The sequence below is a fragment of the Engystomops pustulosus genome, chromosome 2 (genome assembly GCF_040894005.1).
Source record: "Engystomops pustulosus chromosome 2, aEngPut4.maternal, whole genome shotgun sequence".
NCBI classification, from domain to species: domain Eukaryota; kingdom Metazoa; phylum Chordata; class Amphibia; order Anura; family Leptodactylidae; genus Engystomops; species Engystomops pustulosus.
In genome coordinates this window covers 121,914,371-121,939,613 of record NC_092412.1, presented here as the reverse complement: position 1 = coordinate 121,939,613, position 25,243 = coordinate 121,914,371, and the positions used below count along the sequence as shown (strand labels likewise).

The window sequence follows — 25,243 nt, the reverse complement described above, 5'->3', positions numbered from 1 at the left end:
GCCTCAGTTGGCTCTAGACAGAAAGCTGCATCAGTGTGGGTCAGTGAAATTCTGAAGTTTGCAAGAAAAATCAACAGTGCTCCACTGATACTGTCAAGAATCAGTAAAGCAAACATAAGCCACACACACCACACCCCCGTGTGATGTGTTAGTTTAGTTCTGGCTCCAGCCAGCGGGTGAGTGTCATGCGAGTCGGACACATCACACTTGCAAGTGTGTAAAAGGGACCTTCGTCTAGTCTGGTTTGCTGAGATGTATTGATGTACAGCTACTGATGGAACTTTATAATCATTATTTACATCATATAGAATGTCAGATTTGCCGTTGCCTGTGGATCCCTGAGCTTTGCTGGAGGTAATCACCTTCTTACAATTGGAGCATTCCTTACACCACAGCTTGACTCACCTATCATTCCTTTAAGGTTATACATATTTCTTCCTGCTTCTTCATTGGCTGACACTCCTGCCATTATTGGCTTAACATATGTGTCATGAGTTTCAGCTCTCATATCTCTCTCCTAAACTCCCAGTACGTGTAGGAAGCATTGTGGACTTTCATATTGACAGAATAAGACTCTGCTTCCTGGAATTACTAGAGTTATTTATCTATATAATATGCAGCGAGCAGAAATTGAGAAATGTCTCTTTGGCATCATAGCTACTCTCTGAAATCACCAGTCTAATATGGGATAATCTTTCTTTTACTGCAGTTTGAGGGATCATAAAGGATTATATTGTGAAATTGGAATCTGGATTACCTGAATTTCCCCATGTACACTGGAAGCAGGAGCTGATGAAGAAAGCACCATCCATTCTGAATATGCTGCATTTCTCAGCCTCAGATATTCCACAGTTTTGAAGCCTGGTAACGTAAATGTCTATCTACAGATTATAAAGTACTAGGGCTTTGTATGTGTTTTATAAGTTACCCATTATGTAGGCTAATTGTTAATTAAAGCTCTGACACACATTGCAGAGCCAAAGATTGCACTGGAGCTCTGCCTTTATTACAATTTCATCTTTATTGTGTGGTGACTTGTGAGTTTCTGCAACATTGCAGTCATAACAAATTTATGTGACAGATTTTTTTATGCATCTGTTGTGCTTGTGGCAAGTTGTAAGTTATAAAGCTGTGCAGAGCTTGTGATGAAGGCAAGCCTATACTTCAGTCTGTATTATTTTAGAAAAGTCACCATCCAGCCCTAAACTAATAGTATGCAATGTTTCGGAAAACCAAATTTGCTAAATTTGCACAGCACTGGCAATGTTATACAACATTATTTTAAATTAAAACCTGTTGAACCTATATTTTTGTCCTGGTTTAACCTGGTTATGGATTTGTATAAGTCTCTTTGCACAAATGTTTACGCTTACTTTTTACGTGCTTTATCTCAATTTAAATTATTCTTTAAAGCAATATTTTAAAGGAAACCTACTCAAGTGCGCCGCCCCACAGCGCGCTTCAGCAATTCAGCTGTGCCCATGCATGCGCAGTAACTTCCTCTTTTCAGCAGTGAGCCAAGTTTCAGTACATGCTTGGGGACACGCTGAATAGCCAAAGAGCGATGCGTTAGGAGGTAAGACGTCAGAGGCTACACGGACGTGGTGTAGCTTTAGTCCCCCCCATGCTCGGCAGGCTACTCCATTCCTCAGTAGCCTCTGAAGTTTATCTGCATAAAGGATAGATAAAGTTTTTATTTAGTTAGGGATGGTTAAAAGTTTAGGTAAAGGCAGTATAGTGCTTAGCAGATAGAAAGGTATCTACAATCAGGAATAACTCAGTGTATTCCTAGTGGTAGGTTTCCTTTAAATGTTATTTTTTAGCCTGTCATCAGGAATATAATTTTTAGCTGCCAGCAGCATGTGGAGGGATGTGCTGCTGCAGCCCGTATGTGCCTGTGTCAGTCTCCTCTCTTCCACACTCATGCAGCTTGAATAGCGTAGGCAAAAATGACATTCCTGGTGACAAGTTTTATTTAAAATAAACAAACAAGTTTTTTAAAAAGATGGTTTCAAATTGTAGATAAAAATGAGATGGGATCGTGTGTAGTGACAGAATATTGGTGTAAACAGGCTGCATAGGAACACCTGAAGCTACCTTCACGCTTTCCATCTGTATTCACTGCATAGCTCTACTTTAGTGCTATGCAGTGAATAAAAAGAAGGATAAAGCGGTAATAAACTGCTCCTGCCTTCTCTCCGTCTGGTTGGGACCTGGGGCCTGTACCTGCTGATGTATTTTATTTGGTTATAATAGCACAATGCTTGATGTGCTTTACCTGAATAAAACTGTGTATCTTGATATTTTATATATTTATCTTGATATTTTTAAATTCCGTGGCTTGTTGTTATTTGGTTCTTGGAATTCTTCTTCTCCCTACTGTGGCTCTGTCTCCCAGGGGCCAACTGAAAGCTAGAGCCGACCCTAAATATGGGGTTGACAGAAATGGCTGCTATAGTAGAGGTAGTAGAGGTGAGGGGGGAGGCAGGAGAGGCTGCTATATAAGGTGTGGAGGGGGGCTATATAGCCAGAGGGAGCTGCATTTAAATGAATGAGGGGGGCACTGCATAGCAAGGCTGCTGTATATTAACTCATAAATGGTGGCATTTTATGTAATTACAGTGGGGGGGTGGGTGCTGTATGTGTATACATATATATTTGTGTGTATATAGGTGACATTATAAGTGTCTATGGTATTTTAAGGAACCTTCTGTAATAGCGTGCTTCAAAAGCCATCTGTGAGTGAATTCTGCAGCAATAAGTCATAACCAGTGGAGTAGTTATGAAGTTCTGTGATGAAGAAGAACCATCACTACAGCGTAAGAGATCCCATACTACTAGGGATCGCCAGGGGCAAAACTACAGGGGTAGCGGCCAGAGTAGCTGCTATGGGGCCCGCAGTGTCAGGGGACCCCGTCATCTGACACTAAATAAAGGTGGATGTGCACCATTATATACCTATAATGCTGCACATTGTACAGCATAACGGGGCTCATTTACTAAGGGTCGCAGATCGCACTTTTGCTGGATTGTTCGTCTTTTTTAGGATTTGTGCAACTTTGACAGGTATTTAAGAGGCATCAAATTGGGGGGGGGGGGGGTGCTGTCGGACAATCTGACTGATTCGGACTGAGTACTGGAGTACAAATTATGTCGCAATACAATGCACGTGCACCACTTAAAAGAAGGTGAACTCTGTCAGACCTGAGCGGGGAAGCGACACATGCAGGATATCAGGCCCACGGTCTTAGTGAATCGCGGCAGAGTGCATTAACGTCGGACAATGCACTTTTGGTGAACTTCGCCAGACAGGTAAGTAAATGTGCCCCAATATGTATATAACATATATGTAATGAATATATGTGCGTATGTGTATCTGTGATGTGTATATACTGTATGTGTGTATACATGCTGTACGTCTGTATATGGCACTGTACGAGGGTGGTTCAATAAGTACCCATGTTTGGCGACAGAGGGCGTTCCTGAAGAAATTGGCGTTATCATCGTGTGCTGCCATCTATCAAACGATGGCAAAACAAATTGCTGACTGATTGGTTAGTTTAGATTTGGCAGACATTTGAGTAAGACATGTTTCGTGATTTTCGCTAAGATGGAAAAAGAGCAGTATCGTTCGGTAATTTGCTTTGCTTTTGAATTGGAAAAATGCAAGGAGATAAAAGCAAAGTTGGATGCTGTTTATGGGGACACTTCACCATCTATTTCCACAGTTAGATATTAGTTCAACGAATTTAAACGTGGACGCAGATCCGTTTTTTGATGAGGAGCGACCAGGATGCCCGGCAGACGTGGTTACCGAGGAAATCCTTCAAAAAGTCCACAACATGATACTCGCTGATCGACGAATGAAAGTGCACGAGGTAGCAGAGGCCGTGGGTGTGTCGACCGGAATGGCAATTAATATTTTACATGATAAGTAGGCGATGAAAATATTTTCTGCCCGATGGGTGCCGCAATTTCTCACGGCAGACAACAAGCGGATGCGGCTGTTAACTTCAAAGCAGTGTTTGGAGCAATTTAAGTGAGATCCGAGGAGATGTCACCGTTCATCATTACACACCATTTTATTTTTTTTGGAAAAATGGTGTTTTTATTTCTAACACAGGTACTTATTAAACTGCCCTTGTATGTGTGTGTATATGTAATGTTTTTTTCCTCTATATGTGTGTAAGAGTGTATAAATGTATGTATGTATGTATGTATGTATACACAAATGTTTATATATATATATATATATATATAGGTGTATATATATAGGTGTATATATATAGGTGTATATATAGGTATATATATATAGGTATATATATATAGGTATATATATATAGGTATATAAATGTGTGTGTGTGTGTGTGTGTGTGTGTGTGTATATGAGTGTAATATGTATATTTTTAAGCGGGAAAGGGGTATCCATACAGAAGTCTGCTTCTCTAGAGGCACCAACTCTTCTAGTTACGCCTGGTCCGCTCAAAGAGGTTTCACTTACTATTATTCTTTGCATTATGGTTCTTTTTCAGTAATAGTAGGGGAGTAAAAGTAATCACTGTTTAGTGGTAATTTTTGGTTAAGGTTCAGTTTTATTATTGGTCATAATATAAATGTTCTTGGTTCAACAGCGCTTGTACTCTGGATCTTCTTTTTTGTATGCATTGTTGATTTCGCTTGACCCGGTTACTGTTAACATAATTTCCTGTTAAGAGAATAGGTTCCCTTAGACTGCAATCTGAGGGAATCAGGCAGGATTTTAGTAGCCAACTGTTGTAAAGGCCCGCAGTAGTAACGTGAAATTTGGGGATTGAGGAAGGTCTGGGTGAGGTGACCGGGTTACCTAGTGTGTCATCGACTACGTTATCGGGACCTGAGTGTGGAAGATTATGGGTCCCAAAGCTGCCCAACGGAAATCGGGGGGGGGGGGGGAGGAATTGATAAGCTTTGGAAAGGATCCCCTGCCAAAACTAGACAAAACCCAAAAGAGCTAGAGGGGGGTATAGATGGGGGATCCAGATTTACGGCCCTGCAAGTGGAGGAATTACCAGGGGAATTGAAAGAAACACTACAACAGATTTTGGCAGCAGTTAAAGAAACGAAAGTGGCAGTGGAGGAATCAAAAGTGGTGATAGGCGACTTAAGTCAACAACTCGGCTCTCTACAATCAGAAGTTATGGTAATAAGACGAAATGAGTAAGCTTAGAGATAAATCTAAAGAAATGGAAAAGGACTGTAATAGTTTGGTTAATCAGATAAAAGACATGAGGAAGGAGATGGAGGAAAATAAACAGATTAATAAGAAACTACAAGAGAAAATAATTGATCTGGAAGATAGATCCAGAAGAAACAATATCCGCATAGTGGGTATCCCAGAGGGGGAAAGCGGTAGGGATCTATCGCAAACGATCCAGAAAGGGTTAATTGAGACCTTTGGAAGTGAATGTTTTTCGGCAGTTTTTGGAGTGGAAAGAGCGCACCGTATTCCGCTGAATAAGCCCCTCCCCGGTGCACCACCTCGCGCTGTATTGGCAAAATTAATCAATTCCCAAGATAGGGATAAGATTTTACAGGAGAGCCGAAGGAAATCAGAAATAATCCTTAATGGTGCCAAAATAGCTATTTACCCGGATTTTTCGAGGGACACTCAGCTGCAAAGGGCCAGATTCAAAGGGGTTAAAAAAAGGCTTGCTGAGGCTCAATTACAATACGCATTGCTATTCCCTTTTAAGCTACGGGTTATTTATAAAGATAAAGCACACTTTTTCTCCTCGCCAGAGGAGGCGGGAAAATGGCTAGATCAAGAGGGTCTGAAATAAGTGATAGGTGGGTAAATCTCACTGATGTTATTACGCTGGAGTCTTTATGAAGTAATACGTGGCCTATTCGGGGTCGGATGAGGGGTAGCGGAGGGAGGGGGGATGGATGGCGTTAGGAGAAGGTTGAGACCCGGAGTAGGAGGTATGAAAACGGGTCACTTGGGGGGGGGGGGAGGGGGTCCGCTGGGGTTGTGGGCTTTTTTTTTTTTTTTTTTTTTCTCTCGCTCTAAAAAGAAATGGGATGTGAGGTTAAAATAATAACATGGAACATCAGAGGGTCCAGTGAGAAAATCAAAAGATGTCAGATATTTGATATTATCAACAAACACCAGCCAGCAATTGTTGCTCTGACGGAGACTCATCTGATTGAAGATCATGTCAGAAGATTTAGGAAAAATTGGATTGGGGAGGAATATCATTCATTTGGTACTATTTTTTCCAGAGGAGTGTCAGTTCTCATACATAGGAATATTGATTTTAAAATGGAAAAAAAGAGAATTGATAAAGAAGGCAGGTTTGTCTTTTTACACGGCACTCTGAAAGGAACTAAGATTACCATGGCTTTTATTTATATTCCCCCACCAGCATCTTTGGAGGTGATCAACTCCCTACTGAGATTCCTGGAAACTATCGAGGAGGCCCCCCTGGTGATAACGGGAGATTTCAATTCGGTAATGGATGAGTTTAGAGATCGATTTAATATGGCGCATGGATGGAAACCCTCCTTAAATAAAAAGAGTAAGCTCAGTCATTTATGTGAAAGCCTGGGATGGATGGACGTGTGGCGTTCACTTTATGGAAATAAAAGAGCATACTCTTGTATGAGCAAGACATACCAATCGCTGTCCAGAATTGATCTCTGTTTAGTTAATAAAGAATTTTTTGGGCTGATGAGGAAAATGACATATGAAAATATAGTGATCTCCGACCATGCTTTGGTTATGATCATTCTTAAAAATCAAGAAAGGGGGTATAGCCGGTTCAAATTAAACCCATATTGGATCACGATATTAGAATCTAAATTGGATATGGTTGGGGAAATGGAGTGTTTTTGGAAGAGAAACCTGGGAACATCTGACTTGTTAACGGTGTGGGATGCCTTTAAATTACATATAAAAGGGACATACTCTAAACACATTAAGCAAGCAAAAACCCTATTTGGTAGAGAAGAGCAAAAACTGAAGGAGGAAATGCGGAATGCAGAGCAGGTATTACTGGAATCCCCATCGGAGGATGCAAGGGGGAAAGCAATTGATTGTAGGGATGCCCTCAGTAACTTCCTAAGACAGAAAGCGCAGCATAAGGTTTTTTTCAGGGACCAAAAACAATTTTTAGAACAGGGAAAATGTGGTAAAACCTTTGCAAGGATGATACAGAACAATGGGAAGAATAGTGTAATCGCGGCACTTAGGGACAAGGATGGGAAGGTGAATAGGGATCCAACGGGAATTCTAAAGATTCTTAGTGCATTCTATGAAGAACTATACCAAGCTAAAACCCCAGTAATAGAAGGGGGAATTAAGAAGTACTTAAGTCATATACAGGGTCCCAAGATCACTCAGGAGGATAGGGTAAAACTGGATGCTCCGATTTCGTTAGAAGAAATAAGGGCGGCTCTGTTCTCCTCAGGGAAAGATACCTCCCCAGGCTCAGATGGTATTCCATTTGCTTTTTATAGGAAATATCATGGTACCGTACTCCCTAAGCTGGAGATGGTCTTCAGAGAAATATTAGAAAGAGAAATGGTTTCGGGTTCGATGGCGGAAGCAGGTATTGTATTGATCCCAAAACAGGGAAAGGATCCCCTGGATGCAGCCTCTTATCGCCCAATTTCATTGCTTAATACGGATGTAAAAATCTTGGCAAAGGTGTTGGCACGGAGACTGCAATGAGTGATTAAAGATATTATACACCAAGATCAAAACGGGTTTATCCCTGGCAGATGTACGGGAGACTGCATCCAGAGGATGTACGCGGTCATTGAGATGGGGGGGGGGGGGACTCCGCTCCATCCTGTCATTGGACGCGGTTAAGGCCTTTGACAGGGTGGAGTGGGGTTTCCTCTGGGAAACCCTTGAATGGTTTGGAGTGGGACCAGAGGTCGCATTAACGCCTCACCAAGCGTCATAGACGCATTGTGAGGCGCAATTACTCCCCAGAATAATTGCCATGCGTAAAAGTACGCTTGGCAATTATCCCATGTAAAGTGCTGGATAAGCAGACCGGCGCGCGCTGCGATCATGGAGGAAAAGTATGGCTGGGATCGCAGCGCGCGGGTAGTGCTTAGCACATGATGCAGGGTCCACAAGACCAATGACAAAGCTCCTTTCACGCTGCAAGTATTAAGCAGCATGTAAGGGGCTTTGTTATTGGCTGAGTGCACACAAGTCTGCACGTGTTTCATCAGTTTGTGCGGCTGTCAGACTTCAGCCACACATCCTCCTCTGCTCCACAATACAGTAGAACAAGGTAAAAAAAAGCCATGTTCCAGCTCCCATCCCGCTGCTACTACTACTACCTGGCCTTGTACTGTCCTCCATCCCAAGCAAACCCTGCTCCACTCTGCTGTATGGCCCTAGCTACCTCCGTTCATCCCCTCCCCCGGACAAGCTGCCGCCGTCATGTGTCTCCAGCCACGGGAGGTGATTTACTGGAGGTCGGGGTAAAGGCCAAGTGTGCAGAGCTGCGTCCGTAGTCCTGCTTCCACCTCTCCCTCACACACTGAGTCCAGCATCAGCGATCATCATGGCAGAGGAGCAACAGGTTTTGCAGAAGCTCCCTCAGCTGCCCCAGGCTCCCTCAGCTGCCTTCTTCCTCACCAGGGGCACTGCCAGCTCTGGTGACAGGCCTGCAGGGCACAGAGCAGATCAAGAACTCCATCTAGTAAGCTGCAGAGCCCTGTGTCCTGTCATTCATCTAGCATGGTATCTCTGCCATCCTCCTTACATGTGACTGACATGTACAACATGGAGAACACACGTCCAAATATCTTATGTATGTATTTTGTACATGTCACTTCATATATGTGTAAGCATATTAGATACATGTCCATGCGTTTGTGTAAATATATTGGGGCACATTTACTGAGGGCAATGCGCCAGCTGTCTGTCAGACTTTGCACGTTCTTTTAGGTGCAAACTGCTTGTGCAGGTATTTAAGAACTGTCTGCACCACATTAGTGTTGTACGCTACCGTGGCATGGCTGCACTACTCTTCAACACGACACAAATTTCTGCACTGAATGGGGCGCCAGATTTATTATGCAAAGTCTGACAGAAATGTGTTGCACTCCCATGTTAAAGGTGCACCAAAAAAGTGGTGCAAAAAATAAAGCTATGTTGAGGAAGTGCCGGGAAACTAGATTCATGAAGAACTTGCACCAAAAATCCTGTACACGGTGCCGCACCGCACCCTTATGGATCACACCATCCTTGTCAGCTAATGGCTCTCACTTTTTCTGTTTTTTTTTTTTTACCTGGTTCTGCCGAATTTCTAGTGGAGCAGGGGAGCTTGTGTTGCTGGAGTCAGTGCGGCACAGTGCAGTCTGTACTATGTGCAGTGTAATGTGCACACAGTGTAATGTGCACATAATGTGCACTATGTGCACATTACACTGCACATAGTACAGACTGCACTGTGCCGCACTGACTCCAGCAACACAAGCTCCCCTGCTCCACTAGAAATTCGGCAGAACCAGGTAAAAAAAAAAAAACAGAAAAAGTGAGAGCCATTAGCTGACAAGGATGGTGTGATCCATAAGGGTGCGGTCATACATACTGCTAGCACTGCATTTACAAACGCAGCACTAGCGTATGGGGACGAGCCTTGGGACAAAAACGTATGCGTTTCTATAGTGTCTACTCCTTGTCGGCTAAAAATACTCCTCCAAAATGCCAAGGGGAGTATTTTTACTCTGCCTTGAAAAAGTTAATGCGACCTCTGAGTGGGACCAATGTTTATCAAATATATAAGATGCATGTATAGTGCTCCAGTAGCTAGGGTAAGAACAGCAGGGAGAGAATCGGAGACTTTCCCTCTATCATGCGGGACCAGGCAGGGGTGCCCCCTTTCCCCACTCCTCTTTGCCATTTACATTGAACCATTGGCTATTCAGATTAGAAGTGAGGAGGGTATACAAGCGGGTGGATGTGGGGACCCCAAAGATAAAATCTGTCTATACGCCGACGACCTGGTTTTGTATGTGAGCAACTCTCCATCCTCGATTCCAAAAGCGATCCAGGTAATTGAGGAATTCGGTAGTCTTTCGGGGCTCGATATTAATTGGGGTAAATCCGTTATGTTACCTTTGGATCAGGAAACCAAGGAATGGGCTAGAGGGAACTGTGGAATTTCATGTAAAAAAAATTCCGATATTTGGGGATTGAAGTCTCCGGGAACATCCAGGAATTTGATAAACTGAACCTACAACCATTGATTGGATTGGTAAGGGGAAAAATTAATTGTTGGAGCAAACTACCACTATCCCAGGCCGATAGAATTGGGATAATAAAAACGATCCTGCTTCCCCAGGTGCTGTATACCTTGTCATCTTCCCCTATATGGATAGAGGAGTCCTATTTCAAGCTGATGGAATCCATTTTGAATGAGCTGATTTGGGGCCGGAAAAAAGTGAGAATGAAAATGCAGTCTTTATATAACCCAATTGGAGAAGGAGGTCTGGGGATCCCCTTTTTTAGAGGGTATTTTTTGGCCGCGCAGGTAGCACGCTTAGTAAAATGGAAGGAGACACACTGGCTTAATAAGCTGGTGTTTTGCTCAGAGGGCAAGGCGAGAACTATTTTTGAATTTTTGGAAAGTTACCTGGGGAAGGAAGAACCGTTTAACAAATGGACATTATGTAAGACAATAACAAAGGCCTGGAAGGCATATAAAAAGATTCTAAACATTACAGGATTTATAGAAGAGTCTCCGATCTGGTTCAATGAGAACCTGGGGGAAATAGATAAAGTACCAGACAGGATATTTTGGGAGAAACTTGGAGTGAGATATGTAGGACAAGTATGGAAGGATAATAAGATTAAATCTTTTAGGTCACTACAAGAGACATATGGGTTAAGAGAAAATGATTGGCTACGATATGAACAATTAGCACATGCACTAAAAGAAGATGCACATAAAGAGAATATACATATAGGAACACATGTGGGTCTAAATTTGGTGATGTTGGGAGGGACAAATAGGAAATTGATTTCTAAATTATATAAATATATGGTGGATGGAATGGCACAATTGGAGGGAAGTAAAGTAAAAAGTAAATGGGAAAGAAGGATTGGACCCATAGGGGATGTAGAATGGGGTAGGATTCAGAAGAATATTAAAAAAGGGTCAATAAATATAAATCACAGGATAATACACTTTAAGTTGGTGCATCAAATATATTACACGCCACAAAGTTTATCTAAAATGGGGGTTAAGTCGAACTCCAGATGCTGGAAATGCGAAACTCTGGATGCTGACTTTTATCATGTGGTCTGGGGATGTCAATTAGTAAGGGGGTTCTGGGAAAAGGTATTTGGAAAAATCTGTAGTGTTTTGGAGATTAGGTTGAATATGAACTTGTATACGGCGGTTTTGGGTTTAATAGAGAGCCAAGACATAGAAAGGAAACATGGCAAACTTATTCTCAGATTAATGAATCTGGCTGGTGTTTGTTTGGCTCGAAATTGGGGATCAAAAAACCTCCCTACTTTGGAGACATGGTATAATCTCTCACTTTTAATTAAAAACTATGAAAGAAGTATGTTTGGGAAAACCGGCGCTCTAGGGAAATGGGAAGGAATTTGGGCCAAATGGAATTAGAGAGAGCGAAAAGTACATTATTTACATATAGGTTGGTTTTTTTTTTTTTTCTCCTCAGCGGACCGAGGGAGGGGGGTGGCGGGGGGGGGCTGGAATATGTTATAATGTTATATATATCTAGCTGGCTTACTGACTTGGAGAATTAGCAGGATAATTATATATTTATGTAAAGCCGCTTATGTTTTGTATATGAGCCATATTGATTACTAATCGAAATAAGAGGGCTCACCCATTTGGAGGGCATATATGAGAAATAACTTGTACAATCTGTGTATATATCAGTATGTCTTCCTTGTGGTTTCTCCTTTTTATGTGCATGATAAATATTTTCTAATAAAGTTTATTTATAAAAGGGAAGGGAAAAAAAAAAATAATAATAATATAAATGTACACACATGATATCTGTTTGTAAATGTTTATACTGGTCGTGGTACTGTATGGCAGTAGAATCTAGAAATTAATGTAGAATGCAGTTCTATGTGCTGCAAAAAGGTAGTTTTGCACTCAAAAGAAAGAAAAGTTAGTTTTTTTTCTTGCCGCGGGCCCAAAACTTGCAGTTTTACGATCCATTCGATAAATTCCGGAGACGCTGAGCAAGTTTGGAACAAACAGTACAAAAGACCTAAGACTAAGGTCATACAAGGAGTAATTGCTGCATAGGCTAAAAGAGTGTGAAAAAAACCCTTTTGTATTGGTAAGAATGAATTCCACACTTGCATTTACATTGCGATTAAGATGCATTTAACCTAAATACGATGTAAATGGGATCTTGACAAAATTTTTAAATACTGTTAATATAATGTTAATGTAATGTTAACACGGCCTAAGAGAACATCACAATAATTGAAATGGTACAGATTCCATACTGCATTTACTACTTTTGCTATAGCTTATGGCAGTATCCTTGTGCCGGATATAGCAACATTTTCTGCTAGACAAGACTCTCTAAGTATATTGGACACATCGGTGGGGGGAGCATCATGAGTTGTGCACAACTATGTCCTGTCTTGATAAATTTCCCCCAATTTGCTTATCTGAGCATCCAGAATTGTATCCCCACCTTGTCTTGCATTGAGAGTCTTTCCTGAAAAATGCTTGAGGTGGTAAAGATTTTCATAAGATTCTTTCTCAACTAACCTTTCCTTCACCTATTATTTTCCTTCATGTCTAATAACTCTATTTTCTTAACATAGAATCTGTTTTGAGACTATTACTACTCCACAGCAAGTGAAATTCCATTCATGATCCTATTTTATACTATGATTCATTATAAGAATATTATCGGAATGTCATACTACATTACTGGAATAATTTTAACTGGTTGCTTAGTCATATGTTATTACCTAGTTTATAAGCTTGGCCTGAAACAACACATGGCCTTATGATCTATTATTTCTGTAAAGCTTCCAAAGTAGCAAGTGGACCTCTGCCTTTCAGGAGCTTTGATCTAAACATTTTAGGAAATATGCAAATATGTTTCTAGGATGGGACCAGGAAAATGTTGCCTCTTGACTGCCATGAAAGACAGCCCCTTTAACATCAAGCATGATATTTTCAGAAAACCTAAGGACAAGATGCAGGATTACAGTCCACATCATGTCATTAAGCTTTCTGAAAAAGTCATGCTTGATGTTAAAGGGGCTGTCTTTCATGGTAGTCAAGAGGCAAAGTTTTTGTGAAAACATACAGGCAGTCCAATATTATTGAACAAGATAGATTCTATGGGGGTTATTTATCATTAGACCAGCTCCTTGGGACAGGTCTATGTCTATTTTTGGAGCTCTGCTGCCCATCAAATTCGTTTAATGTGGCTTTGGCTCTTTATTAAATGTTCTTATGGTCTATTTTTTTGCCTGGGAATCCATACAATGCATGAAAAGTCTCGGCACAAAGACCAGCAGGGGACTGGAGTGACTATGAGGCTATGAGTGACTTCTAGCAGTAGATTTATGTTTATGCCAGATTAAAGAAGAGGTGGAAATATGGAAATAGTCATGTGAGACTTTTTAGCAGTGAAAAGTCTCAAAAAACCTCAATGCGACTATTTTGAGACTTTTCTTATGCCAAAAAGGTACAGGAAAACCAATTATAAATGAAAACCCTTTAGGTTTGTAAGTTGGAATAGGTATATTTTGCAAGTATAACTCCAGTAAAAAAAACTAATTTACCTTTTGTCTTTTGGAGTTTCAAAAATTTGCGGTTGTCACGGGAACAAGGATTAAAAATACAGTTTAATTGCAGATACCTTTGATGGCAGTTCATTGCAGCTTGGGGAATATCCAGTGTATGAGCCATAAAAGTCTGATAGCTAACATCCCACCTCTGGACTGGCACAAAGGTTGAGACCTAGTAGCTGGATTTTTCTATAATTCCCATGGTAGCCTCTCCAAGAACCTCTCCATGACATCTCTCTCCATCCTGTGGAAATGTACTATAAATGTGTATGCTGGGATTACTTCTAAAGCATGTATAGTTCTCCATGATATCTATACTTGCGTGTTCACCTTTTTACCCCATATTGTTAGTAATATAAATACATTTGTAATAAAATGTGTTGTACTGTAAACTTGTAAAGCAGTTTGTCAAGTGAAAATTATATTTTGTTTGAAATTTTATATTTATTACTATATTTCAGCTACACCATATGTTACAGTATGTCCCTCCGAAGTCTGAAGAGGAAGCAGCAGCAGAAAACTTTCAAAGTGAAGGTGATAACAATGGAATCAGAATTGGAGTTAAGCTGTGAGGTTAGTTTTACCATACACTATAGAGCTAAGAATACTAGTATTTAATGGTGTCTACATAAGTCACTATTCCCATGAGGCCTTGCACAGCCGGCTGCGTGTTTTTAACCCTTCCTCCTTCCCCTCCCTCCAGCTCTTGCAGAGCAGCCTAGTCAATAAAGAGACTCCAGCATAATACTTATCTGCCCACACCATATTCTTCCATATGGTGTTCCAGCTAGCTTACCTTCCTTGTGTGTCAGAATAGACTCACTGGGGGACATTTATCATAAGCCAGTGCGACTTATAATAAGCTGATGCTTGTGCGCTGGCATCTTATGCAAACCGTGCCCCCTGCCATCATGGAAGATACATAAAGAGGCTTAGACCTCCTTATGCATGTACCTCCTCTTTCTAGCATAGTTTTGCCTGAAAACCTGCAAAGATTAAGCAGTGAATGTTCGCAGGCTTTAGTGAGTGTGCAGGCATGGGTCAGGAATGCCCTGTGCAGACCCTCTCTGCGTGAAAGGGAAAATAATCACAATTACTGTAATTTCCCAAATAATTGGGATTATTTCAGTACTTCAGTACACAGGTCCTGGTAATCTTCTTATATTTGTTATCTATGGGCTCTTTCCTTCTAAAATCAACTTTAAAAATTATGCCAATGTGCCATAAGGGCTCTGGAGGGGCATTATCCTTCAGAATCTCCCCCTCCCTCTGCCTCATGTAATCTCATGGCAGCAGATGAAGTTTCAGCACACCAGCAGTCAGTGCTAGAACCGATAGCAGGTGTTAATCATTAATATGCCCCGGTCAAAGTTTCCAGGGCATGGGCGCTGCCATCTTGGATTCAATCTCAGCCCCGTGACGTTATCGGGGTGGTGATCGGTTAGTATGACAACAGGGAGTTGCCACTAGACTCCCAGGACTGTCATGTAGCACAATCTCTATGCGTATACAGGCAGGAGCTAAAACCGAACCTTAAAACAAATGGCACAACATTTTTTTCAAATCATTTGGAAGATTTGAATATGGATGGAATATTAAATTCTGAACCTAGGAATTTGGTAGCAAAAAAGCAAGCCACTAAAGGTCCTTAAAGACTTAAAGCTCCAAAACTGACAAATTTGCTGTATAGCTCTAGCTTTGCTTTTTTGACAGATTTTGCTGTCCGCTTCATGGCTCCCACGTTAACTGTTACTGACAACAATAACCTTCCTTGACCCCTTCGCGTCGCAGCCCTTTTTTGTTTATTTTTCGCTCCCCACCTTCAAATATATATATAACTTTTTAAGTTTTCTATGTACTGAGCTGTGTGAGGGCTTATTTTCTATGTAACAAATTGTACTTCTCAGTAATAGTGTTTATTATTCCATACTGTGTACTAGGAAGCTGGCAAAATTTCCAAATATGGCAAAATTGGCAAAAATAGCACTTTCTTGGGGGCTCAGTTTTTATGACTTTCATTGTGTTTTCTCCAAATGATATGTCTACTTTATTCTTTGGTTCGGTATGATCACAGTGATTCCCAATTTTATTTAGGTTTTATTGTGTTCTGTCACGGCGAGGACGCCGCTGCCTCATCACATGACTTGGGGTGCTACTGTACGGGTTAATTTATCCTACTCAAACTTGTGCTCACCTGTCACTCAGGACACAAACTGAGCATAAATCACACCTCATACAGTTCCAGCACTCCAATTATTATCTGCTGCCACCACTTATTGCATTTATAACGGACCAATAAGTATCCCACTCTACATCCACCGTTGCTTCTCAGGCATTCACCTTGTTACACCACTAGACATGCACACTCAGCACTCTAGCAGTCACACAGCTAACCACACTTCACAAGGCTATGAGTTTGCAGAGCATACAGGGACCAAAATTAAAGAGTAGTCTTTAACAACAAAAAAATTAAGTTGTTCAGTGTTTCTAAAATATGTTAAAACTAAATAATTACAAAATAAAATGACACAAAACAGTTATAAAATAAAAAGGGAGAAAAATAACAAACATACAAATTAAAGTAAATTCTGATTCCCTTGAGGTGGGAGAAATATGGAACACACCAGCTTGTTTTAGCAGCCCCCATACAGTGAACATAATTACCTGTATCTCATATTGTTTTATATGTTCTCTGCTTGGTTCAGGTTTCAGAACCTCTTATTGATTAATTAGCCCACAGGGTCATTCAGGATTGGACAAAGTGTTAATGAGGGGGAGAGTCTTTTACTTTTTTTATATATAAGTTCTAGGGAAAGGGGGGTGATTTGAATTTTTAGGTTTTTTAAAAAAATGTTTACCTTATTTTTTTTTAACAATTTTTAGATGCTCTATGGTACATTAACAGTAGAGAGTCTGATTGTTCCTACCATATAATGCAATACTAGTGTATTGCTGTATATGGCTTTTTTACACCTGTACCATTGGCACATTGTAATGAATCATTGTAATGAATCTGCAGAAGCCATACAGCCTCAGGTCTTGCATAGACCCAACTGTCATGGCAACCAGTCACCGCTCCTAGATGATGTCAGGTGGGGGGGCTTGACAATCAAAAACCAGATGGTGGTGCCAATATACTTCTGGATTTTGATTTTGACTTGTCGCTTGCGGCAATCAGAGGGTTAACAGCCCTGAATGCTGTTAGTGGTGGGTGTTTGCTGCAGTATGCAGAAAACCCCAGTCTGTATCACGGGGTGAGCCCTTTTCATACAGCATTAAGAGATTTAAAAAAAAACTTTCTGCTGGCTGTTCACATGTAGCAGTTGCAACTCTACACATGCCCCTTTGTAACACAACCGTATCATCTTATTGTTTGCATTATATGAGATAGCATATTTATGTTTGTATATTATGATACAATACTGTCACTTTGACAGGAAATTTTACATCCCAAACTTTCTCCTTATGACCAACAAATGTATATTCCTACCTTCCTCTAATATGTTCTAACTTGTTAAAACATGTATACTTATTGACTTGTACAGAGTTGCTTTTTGGCACAACTGAAAGGCCCTGGAGGCACTTCATAAAGGATCATGGTTATGATAAAATAATAATAGTATTATGTTATTACTCTGATCCATGGTATTAGATTAGTAACTCTGTGACAGAGTTGACATAGCTTATAAAAAAGGCTAATAAAGTAAAATCTACTGTGCTGAAAGAAAGCATGAAGAAACATGCAAAATATGCAGAAGTACAGAATACTAAAATAAAAAGCTAAAGCATTATAAAGACCTTAAAAAAATGATTTTTCCTTTGCGTTGTTAACAAAGGCTTCTGTACATGAATGGTGGGAATTTGAAGTTTGCTTAGGATTCTTAGTGTCTTGACTGTTTTTTGCAGTCATCCAGTCAAGCTATACCACACTGGATTGCTCAGCCTCAGACCAACGCCCATCCTATCCCCCCTCTGCTCCACTTCACAGAATCCTTAGCAATTTACCGAGCATGTGTGATGATCCGGGGCGATCCAGCGGCTTGGTTGGAGGCATTTAAATGCCAACACCGATCGAAGGTGTTAGTGGTGGGTGTTTATAGTAGTGGTTTATAATATAGGCAGTTTGGGCAGTATCCTGGGTCCAAGCTTTCTAGGGGTCCCATGGCCACCAAAACCACCCACCAAATTTTATACTAAGACAGACTTTCACCCATGAATTCCTTGTACATCTGTTCTTGCTCTTAATACAGATATTAGGACCTTTGAAGGTCCTGAAACCGCAGATTGAAAGCAGGCGGAAGGGACACATCCTCTATTCCCCAAGAAGCTTGATTCTAGTACCATATGTAGGAAGTGCATTACAGACTTGCAGGGGTACTAATAATCAAACAGCCCAGGGCCCATGGCATTCTTAATCCGCCCCTGGGTGTTTGCAGTGGGTGTTTTGCAGCAAACACTCAATGTGTTTGAACAGGGCTCAGCCCGTGGTGAAGGAACAAGTGTAGGGGGTTCATTATCCCTGAGCTTTCCTGCCAGAATTGATACTAGGTAAAATCTTTTTATGATTCAGCACAGTACCAATACTTTAGTAATGATGTATACAACATGCCCATATGGTAGAATGATAACAAAAAGAGTTTGTTATGATCAGCACTCACTATTTATCATACTAAATAACCTATTTTGCCTTTAGATGGACTGGAAGGGTAAAGACCTCTTTGAATTGGTGTGTAAACATCTGGTACTGAAAGAGACTTGGTTTTTTGGGTTACAATATGTTGCAAATGGGATGGACACCTGGCTGAAGCTAGATAAAAAGGTAACACCATTTAATAATTTTTTTATGTTTTTTGGGAAAAAAACTAAACTTACCGTAACTCTTGTAACTTATGCAATTATAATAATAAATTTACACATCAAAATGGACAGAAATTCATTTGGCCCAACTAGATAAGCATGTTGGACATAGTTCTATGTGTCCCCTTATGTTTACTTTATATACATGCCAGAACTTTCTTGAAGAAAAAAGGCAAATTCTTGGCACATTTTGGGTTGGGTGGGGTGGGGGCTGGGAGAGTTTATAACACTCTTTTCTCTCTTTGCACTTTTTTTGGGTTGCATTGGTAGATTTTCTCTTTTTTTTTTTTGCTAACTTTTCAACCACCCAGCAACCTGATTTTCCAGTGTTGTGAATAGATTGACACTATTGGTCTGAAAGTATCCTATGGCCCCCTTCGTATTACATTCACATGACTACATTCAAATCTAAATTGTGTCTGTTGCTTTAAAAACGATTATTCACTGGTCATTTTTTCATAGTCGGGGATCAGTAAGTCATGAGAGTTAAAGGCTTTGTACCAATTAATTAAGTTGATCATTCAGCTGTAAGCTAGTTGCACTGGCACTGTGTTCTTCAATTTCAGACACTCTACAACTGAATGGAGCATGTGCCATGTCAAGCCATTCTCCAGATTGCTTGGAGTCCCTTTTTGCCAGCAGTAGGCCCCTCACTGATCAGCATTTTATCTTCAATCCTCTGGATAGGAGATAAATTAAGTAGTTGGTGCAATCCCTTTAGAACCTTATGAACTGTTCTGGTGTTTCTCCACAGAAACTATCAGTAAACATCTGACTACTTATTAACACTTTGAGGCCGTCTAACACACTAGAAATGTTGGAGTAAATATTATTGTGGAACATTTGTTGTAGAAATTTTCTGCCACCGCCTTATTCATGTAAAAGAGGCAAGCAGAAATCTGTGCGTCTGCAGACCTGAATAACAGTTTCTGCAGCAAATCGGACACCTGTAAATTCATTTGGATGTTCATAAAAATATGTTTAACAGAATCCTTTATTTCAATGAGCACAATCATATTTCCTGGCAACAACCGTGATATTTCTTAAGTGGAAGAACCTATTTTTTCTGCACTGCAACTATTAAAATAAAAATTACCAGTATTTTTTTTTTATTCTGGATAACAACTGTAAAAGGATCAATTGATTTGAGATTTTTTCAGTAAGACCAAATCTGTTTCATAAACCCTGTTGGCAACGCTAAATAACTCTTTACTTTCACACTACCAGGTTTTGCAACAGGATGTTCCTAAGGAAGATCCCTTGAAGTTTCGCTTTTTGGCCAAATTTTACCCAGAAAATGTATCTGAAGAGCTTTTTCAGGACATAACTCAACATCTGTTTTTCCTTCAGGTAATTTATAAACATTTCTGTCAAGGAGTTATCTAGAGTTGTGTAGAGAGCAGTGCGAATGTTCAGTGGGTTTCCTAAGTTACAGTTGTGCTCAAAAGTTTACATACCTCTGAAGGCCTGATACACCTGGTGATTTTGGCCTGATAACATGCACAGAAATAGATGCAAATGGGTTTGAATGGCTACTGAAGGTTCAGTAACATCCTTACCTATGACCGGTTGCTTGTAATCAGTGTGTGCATAAAAGCTGAGTAAGTTTGTGGGATCCAGACACTCTGTCATCTTTCATCCAGCTTCTGACGTTTTTGGACTGTGAGTCATGGGGAAAGCAAAAGAATTGTTAACCGATCTCCAGGAAAAATAAGTTGAACTGTATAAAGAAGAAAAGGGATACAAAAAGATATCCAAGGAATTGAAAATGCCAGTCAGCAGTGTTCAAACTGTGATTGACAAATGGAATATCTGAGGCTTTGTAAAGATCAAACCACGGTTGAGTAGAACAACCAAAATATTGGCCACAACTGGCAGGAAAATTATTTGGGATGCGAAGAATATCAGCTGTCTGAAAACAACTACATTGTTGAGTCGCCAGAAGAAAGCCATCACTAAGCAAATGTCACAAGGTATCTAGCCTACAATAAGCCAAACAGGACAGAGAGGAGCCTGAAAAGTACTGGATAAAGGTAATTTGGAGTGATTAGACCATGATGTAACTTTTTGGCCACAGAAATAAACGTTACATTTGGAGAGGTGTCAACAAGGCCTATGATGAAATGAACACCATTCCTGCCTTGAAGCACGGAGGTGGATCGCTGACGATGTTGGGATGTATGAGGACAGGAAACTTGGTCAATGTTGAAGGAAAGATGGATGCAGCACGTTATCGGCAAGTACTGGAGGCAAATTTGCACTCATCAGGCAGGAGGCTGCGCATGGGAACATACTTGAATATTCCAACATGACAATGATCCAAAACACAAGGCCAAGTCGACCTGTCATTGTCTATAGCAGAACAAAATGGTTCTTGAGTGGTCACTCTGGGGAGAGCTCAAGCACGTAGTTCATATAAGACAGCCCAGGAACTGACAGAAACTGGAAATAAAGAGCCTCATCCACAACTACCACAAAAGACTACACGCTGTCATTGATGTTACAGGGGGCAATACACTGTGTTAAAAACCGAGGTATGTTTCTTTTTGATGTTTTTACTTGTCATTGTGATTTAAAGAGCACAGTAGTTTGCCAATGTATAGCTTCACTCAACCGCTTACCATGAGCGCAAAAAATGTTTTTGTGTTATCAGTCATACTATTTGAAAAAAGGCCATGAAAGCCAAAATTCTACAGGAATATGTAAACTATTGAGCACAACTGTATATACACTGCTGCTTCACATCAAAGAGTTTCACTGCACATTCTGAATTCAGGGTGCAGAATTTAACATTAGCAATGCAAAGTTTGATCTTTTCCACTGCTGCCATGAAATCACTAATGGATGAAAAAAAATAGAATTTTTTGGATTGTTTCTACCATGGTTGTAATCGATGCCGACTGTCCGCTTCCTTAAGCAGTTAATTGGCTAAGCTTAAACCTTGATGCTGTATATAACTGAGGAACAGCCCGGTCCGGGCTTGAAACGCGTATTATTCAGCCTATGAATGAAGATATTCGTTTATGAAAAGGAACTACCGGCAGTCCCCGGGTTACATACAAGATAGGGTCTGTAGGTTTGTTCTTAAGTTGAATTTGCATGTAAGTCGGAACTGTATATTTTATCATTGTAATCCCAGCCAGAACTTTTTTGGTCTCTGTGACAATTGGATTTTAAAAATGTTGGATTGTCATAAGAACCAGGAGTAACAATAAAGCTTCATTACAGACTCCTCTAATAACTGTTACAGCTGATTATTGTAACCTAGGGCTAAAGAACAATAAATGACCAATATCCAGAGGTGCGTTTGTTACTAGGGGTCGTATGTAAGTCGAGTGTTCTTAAGTAGGGGACCGCCTGTATTCTGAGTGATTGGCGCCGCTGATAGCCTGGAAGATTGCCATACATTTACTTAAGCTTAAACCTAGACATTAGGTAAAATGACACCACTTTTAATACATGAGGACCTATATGTTTAATTTGGATGTTGAATTTCTTAATTGTCCTTAATCGCAATGTCATTATTCAAGAGCACAACATGCATTATTCCTTTCCCAGGAAAGGAAAGCAGCTGACAGATTGAGACTTGCTCTAAGTGGGAGTGTATCATCTAAATGCTGGAAGCAAAATACTTGTCCAGGCACAAAAAGGAGACTAGGCAAAGAACATAGTGTGGTTTTGACATAAAATCTTCTATTTCAGTTTAAATGATAGCATGAATTTTCCCAGCACCTCAGAACAGTGCCACCTTTGTTATCTCTATAAATAGAAGCATCAATAGAATGTAATAGTGTAATTTATAGGGGTCTATGGCAGTTACAGTTCATAGGGGTGCATCTCTTCTTGTCTAGAGTACTAAAGTGCTCATGTTGTGCTAAAGAGTCAGTATTCAAGAAAACATTTTGTTTAAATTGCAATTGGGGTTTGAACATTTTATATAAGGGTTTCATACACTCACCGGCCACTTTATTAGGTACACCTGTCCAACTGCTCGCTAACACTTAATTTCTAATCAGCCAATCACATGGTGGCAACTCAGTGCATTTAGGCATGTAGACCTGGTCAAGACAATCTCCTGCAGTTCAAACCGAGCATCAGTATGGGGAAGAAAGGTGATTTGAGTGCCTTTGAACATGGCATGGTTGTTGGTGCCAGAAGGGCTGGTCTGAATATTTCAGAAACTGCTGATCTACTGGGATTTTCACGCACAACCATCTCTAGGGTTTACAGAGAATGGTCCGAAAAAGAAAAAACATCCAGTGAGCGGCAGTTCTGTGGGCGGAAATGCCTTGTTGATGCCAGAGGTCAGAGGAGAATGGGCAGACTGGTTCGAGCTGATAGAAAGGCAACAGTGACTCAAATCGCCACCCATTACAACCAAGGTAAGCAGAAGAGCATCTCTGAACGCACAGTCCGTCGAACTTTGAGGCAGATGGGCTACAGCAGCAGAAGACCACACCAGGTGCCGCTCCTTTCAGCTAAGAACAGGAAACTGAGGCTACAATTTGCACAAGCTCATCGAAATTGGACAGTAGAAGATTGGAAAAACGTTGCCTGGTCTGATGAGTCTCAATTTCTGCTGCGACATTCGGATGGTAGGGTCAGAATTTGGCGTCAACAACATGAAAGCATGGATCCATCCTGCCTTGTATCAACGGTTCAGGCTGGTGGTGGTGGTGCCATGGTGTGGGGAATATTTTCTTGGCACTCTTTGGGCCCCTTGGTACCAATTGAGCATCGTTGCAACGCCACAGCCTACCTGAGTATTGTTGCTGACCATGTCAATCCCTTTATGACCACAATGTACCCAACATCTGATGGCTACTTTCAGCAGGATAATGCGCCATGTCATAAAGCTGGAATCATCTCAGACTGGTTTCTTGAACATGACAATGAGTTCACTGTCATCAAATGGCCTCCACAGTCACCAGATCTCAATCCAATAGAGCATCTTTGGGATGTGGTGGAACGGGAGATTCGCGTCATGGATGTGCAGCCGACAAATCTGCAGGCAACTGTGTGATGCCATCATGTCAATATGGACCAAAATCTCTGAGGAATGCTTCCAGCACCTTATTGAATCTATGCCACAAAGAATTGAGGCAGTTCTGAAGGCAAAAGGGGGTCCAACCCGGTACCTAATAAAGTGGCCGGTGAGTGTATATTGAGAACAATTTTTGATGGGGATTATATCAACATCCAACCCTACTGAACAGACCTCACTTGTGGTAGACCCATCCCGTTGGTACCAATCACAGAGGGCCTTAAAGAGATTGTCCAGGGCTTGGAAAATATGGCTGCTTTCATCCATAAATGTTGCCACTTCTGACTATGGTTTGTAAATGTGTATAAATAGACAGGGGCGTCACTAGGTATTTCCCATCTTCTGTTTGCCATGTGGGGTAGTAGTAGCCTAAATGAAAGACTATCATGTAAAGAGATTGTGTTCTTCTCAATTTTAGTTTTAGCATTTTAGTTCATATAAAAAAAAATAACGAAACTTGTTACATAGAAACTATAAAATAACTAAATGTATTACATTGATACTATAATCTTTTTGCATAGATAAAGCTCCAGATCCAAGATAACTACATAGAAACAGTACAAAACCAGGATTACTAGATAAATATGCTATCAAAAAAAAATTTACAACTACGCCGATATGTTACCAGAATCCTTTTATTACATATCTTGTTTCAAGGACCAAGTGCTACCCACTCAGCCACCGTGCCACCCACAATAGCCAGTATAGTAAGAATGTCTCCACAGTAGTTAATGTAGTCAGTATGCCACTATAGTAGCCAGAGAGTCACAGTGCCCCCACAGTAGCCGATATAATCGTGGTGCCCCTAATAGTAGCTATTATATTTGTAGCGTCCCTGCAGTGGACAGTCACAGCACATCCACAGTATCCAATATAGTAATGGTGTTCCCACAGCATGCCCATAGAAGACAATATATTAACATTTGTGATGATGATTCTGATGATATTATATTCTCACTCTTATTTAAACTATTCAGAACGTATGTTATTTTAATTGCATGAAAAGCTTTGTTCCTTTTCATTGTACACAAAGCCAGGAGAGCACACACATAGCCCATTATTTCAGGCAGGAGAAGAAAGAAAAACATATTGTTTATGATTTTTATTGCAAGGAAAACTTAAACCATAAAGGTAGAAATACAACATTATCCAATTAAAGGATAAAGTAAGTACAGTGCATCATACATAGGACATTTCTCTATTTGATCAAGTGCTAGAAGCCCATAGAGCTACCACCAGAGAAAAGGGGAAAAGTTCAGTGTAGACATAACAATCCTAGAAACAAGTCAAACTTATTACTGTAAATAAAAAGAAAGGAAAATGTGACAAAACACAATATAAGATGTTGAAAGAAATTGAGTCGGATGGGACCAAATATTTTGATACCAATCATCCACATTATTAAGGGAAGCTGTTGTGCTTTTTGAGGAGTCCACATATCTCTCTCTTTCTAGTATAAAGCTCTATAAGAGCTGGTCTAACAGGAATTCTCTTGCCTAGTCACCTTTTGAACCACAGTTCAAAATGGG

At 40.5% G+C, this 25,243-nt stretch overlaps 1 protein-coding gene across 8 annotated transcripts in view; it reads left to right on the top strand.

Moving 5' to 3' along the window:
- LOC140118365 (merlin-like) overlaps nt 1-25,243 on the top strand; it is a 53,068-nt gene that overhangs the window by 3,201 nt on the left and 24,624 nt on the right. For 4 of the 8 annotated variants that reach the window (XM_072136203.1, XM_072136202.1, XM_072136208.1 and 1 more), the window contains exons 3-6: nt 710-864; nt 14,275-14,386; nt 18,507-18,632; nt 19,898-20,020. In XM_072136203.1, the coding sequence (XP_071992304.1) occupies nt 14,294-14,386; nt 18,507-18,632; nt 19,898-20,020 (342 nt within the window). In that variant the 5' untranslated portion in view covers nt 710-864; nt 14,275-14,293. The other 4 variants (XM_072136205.1, XM_072136206.1, XM_072136209.1 and 1 more) reach the window with 4 other exon arrangements.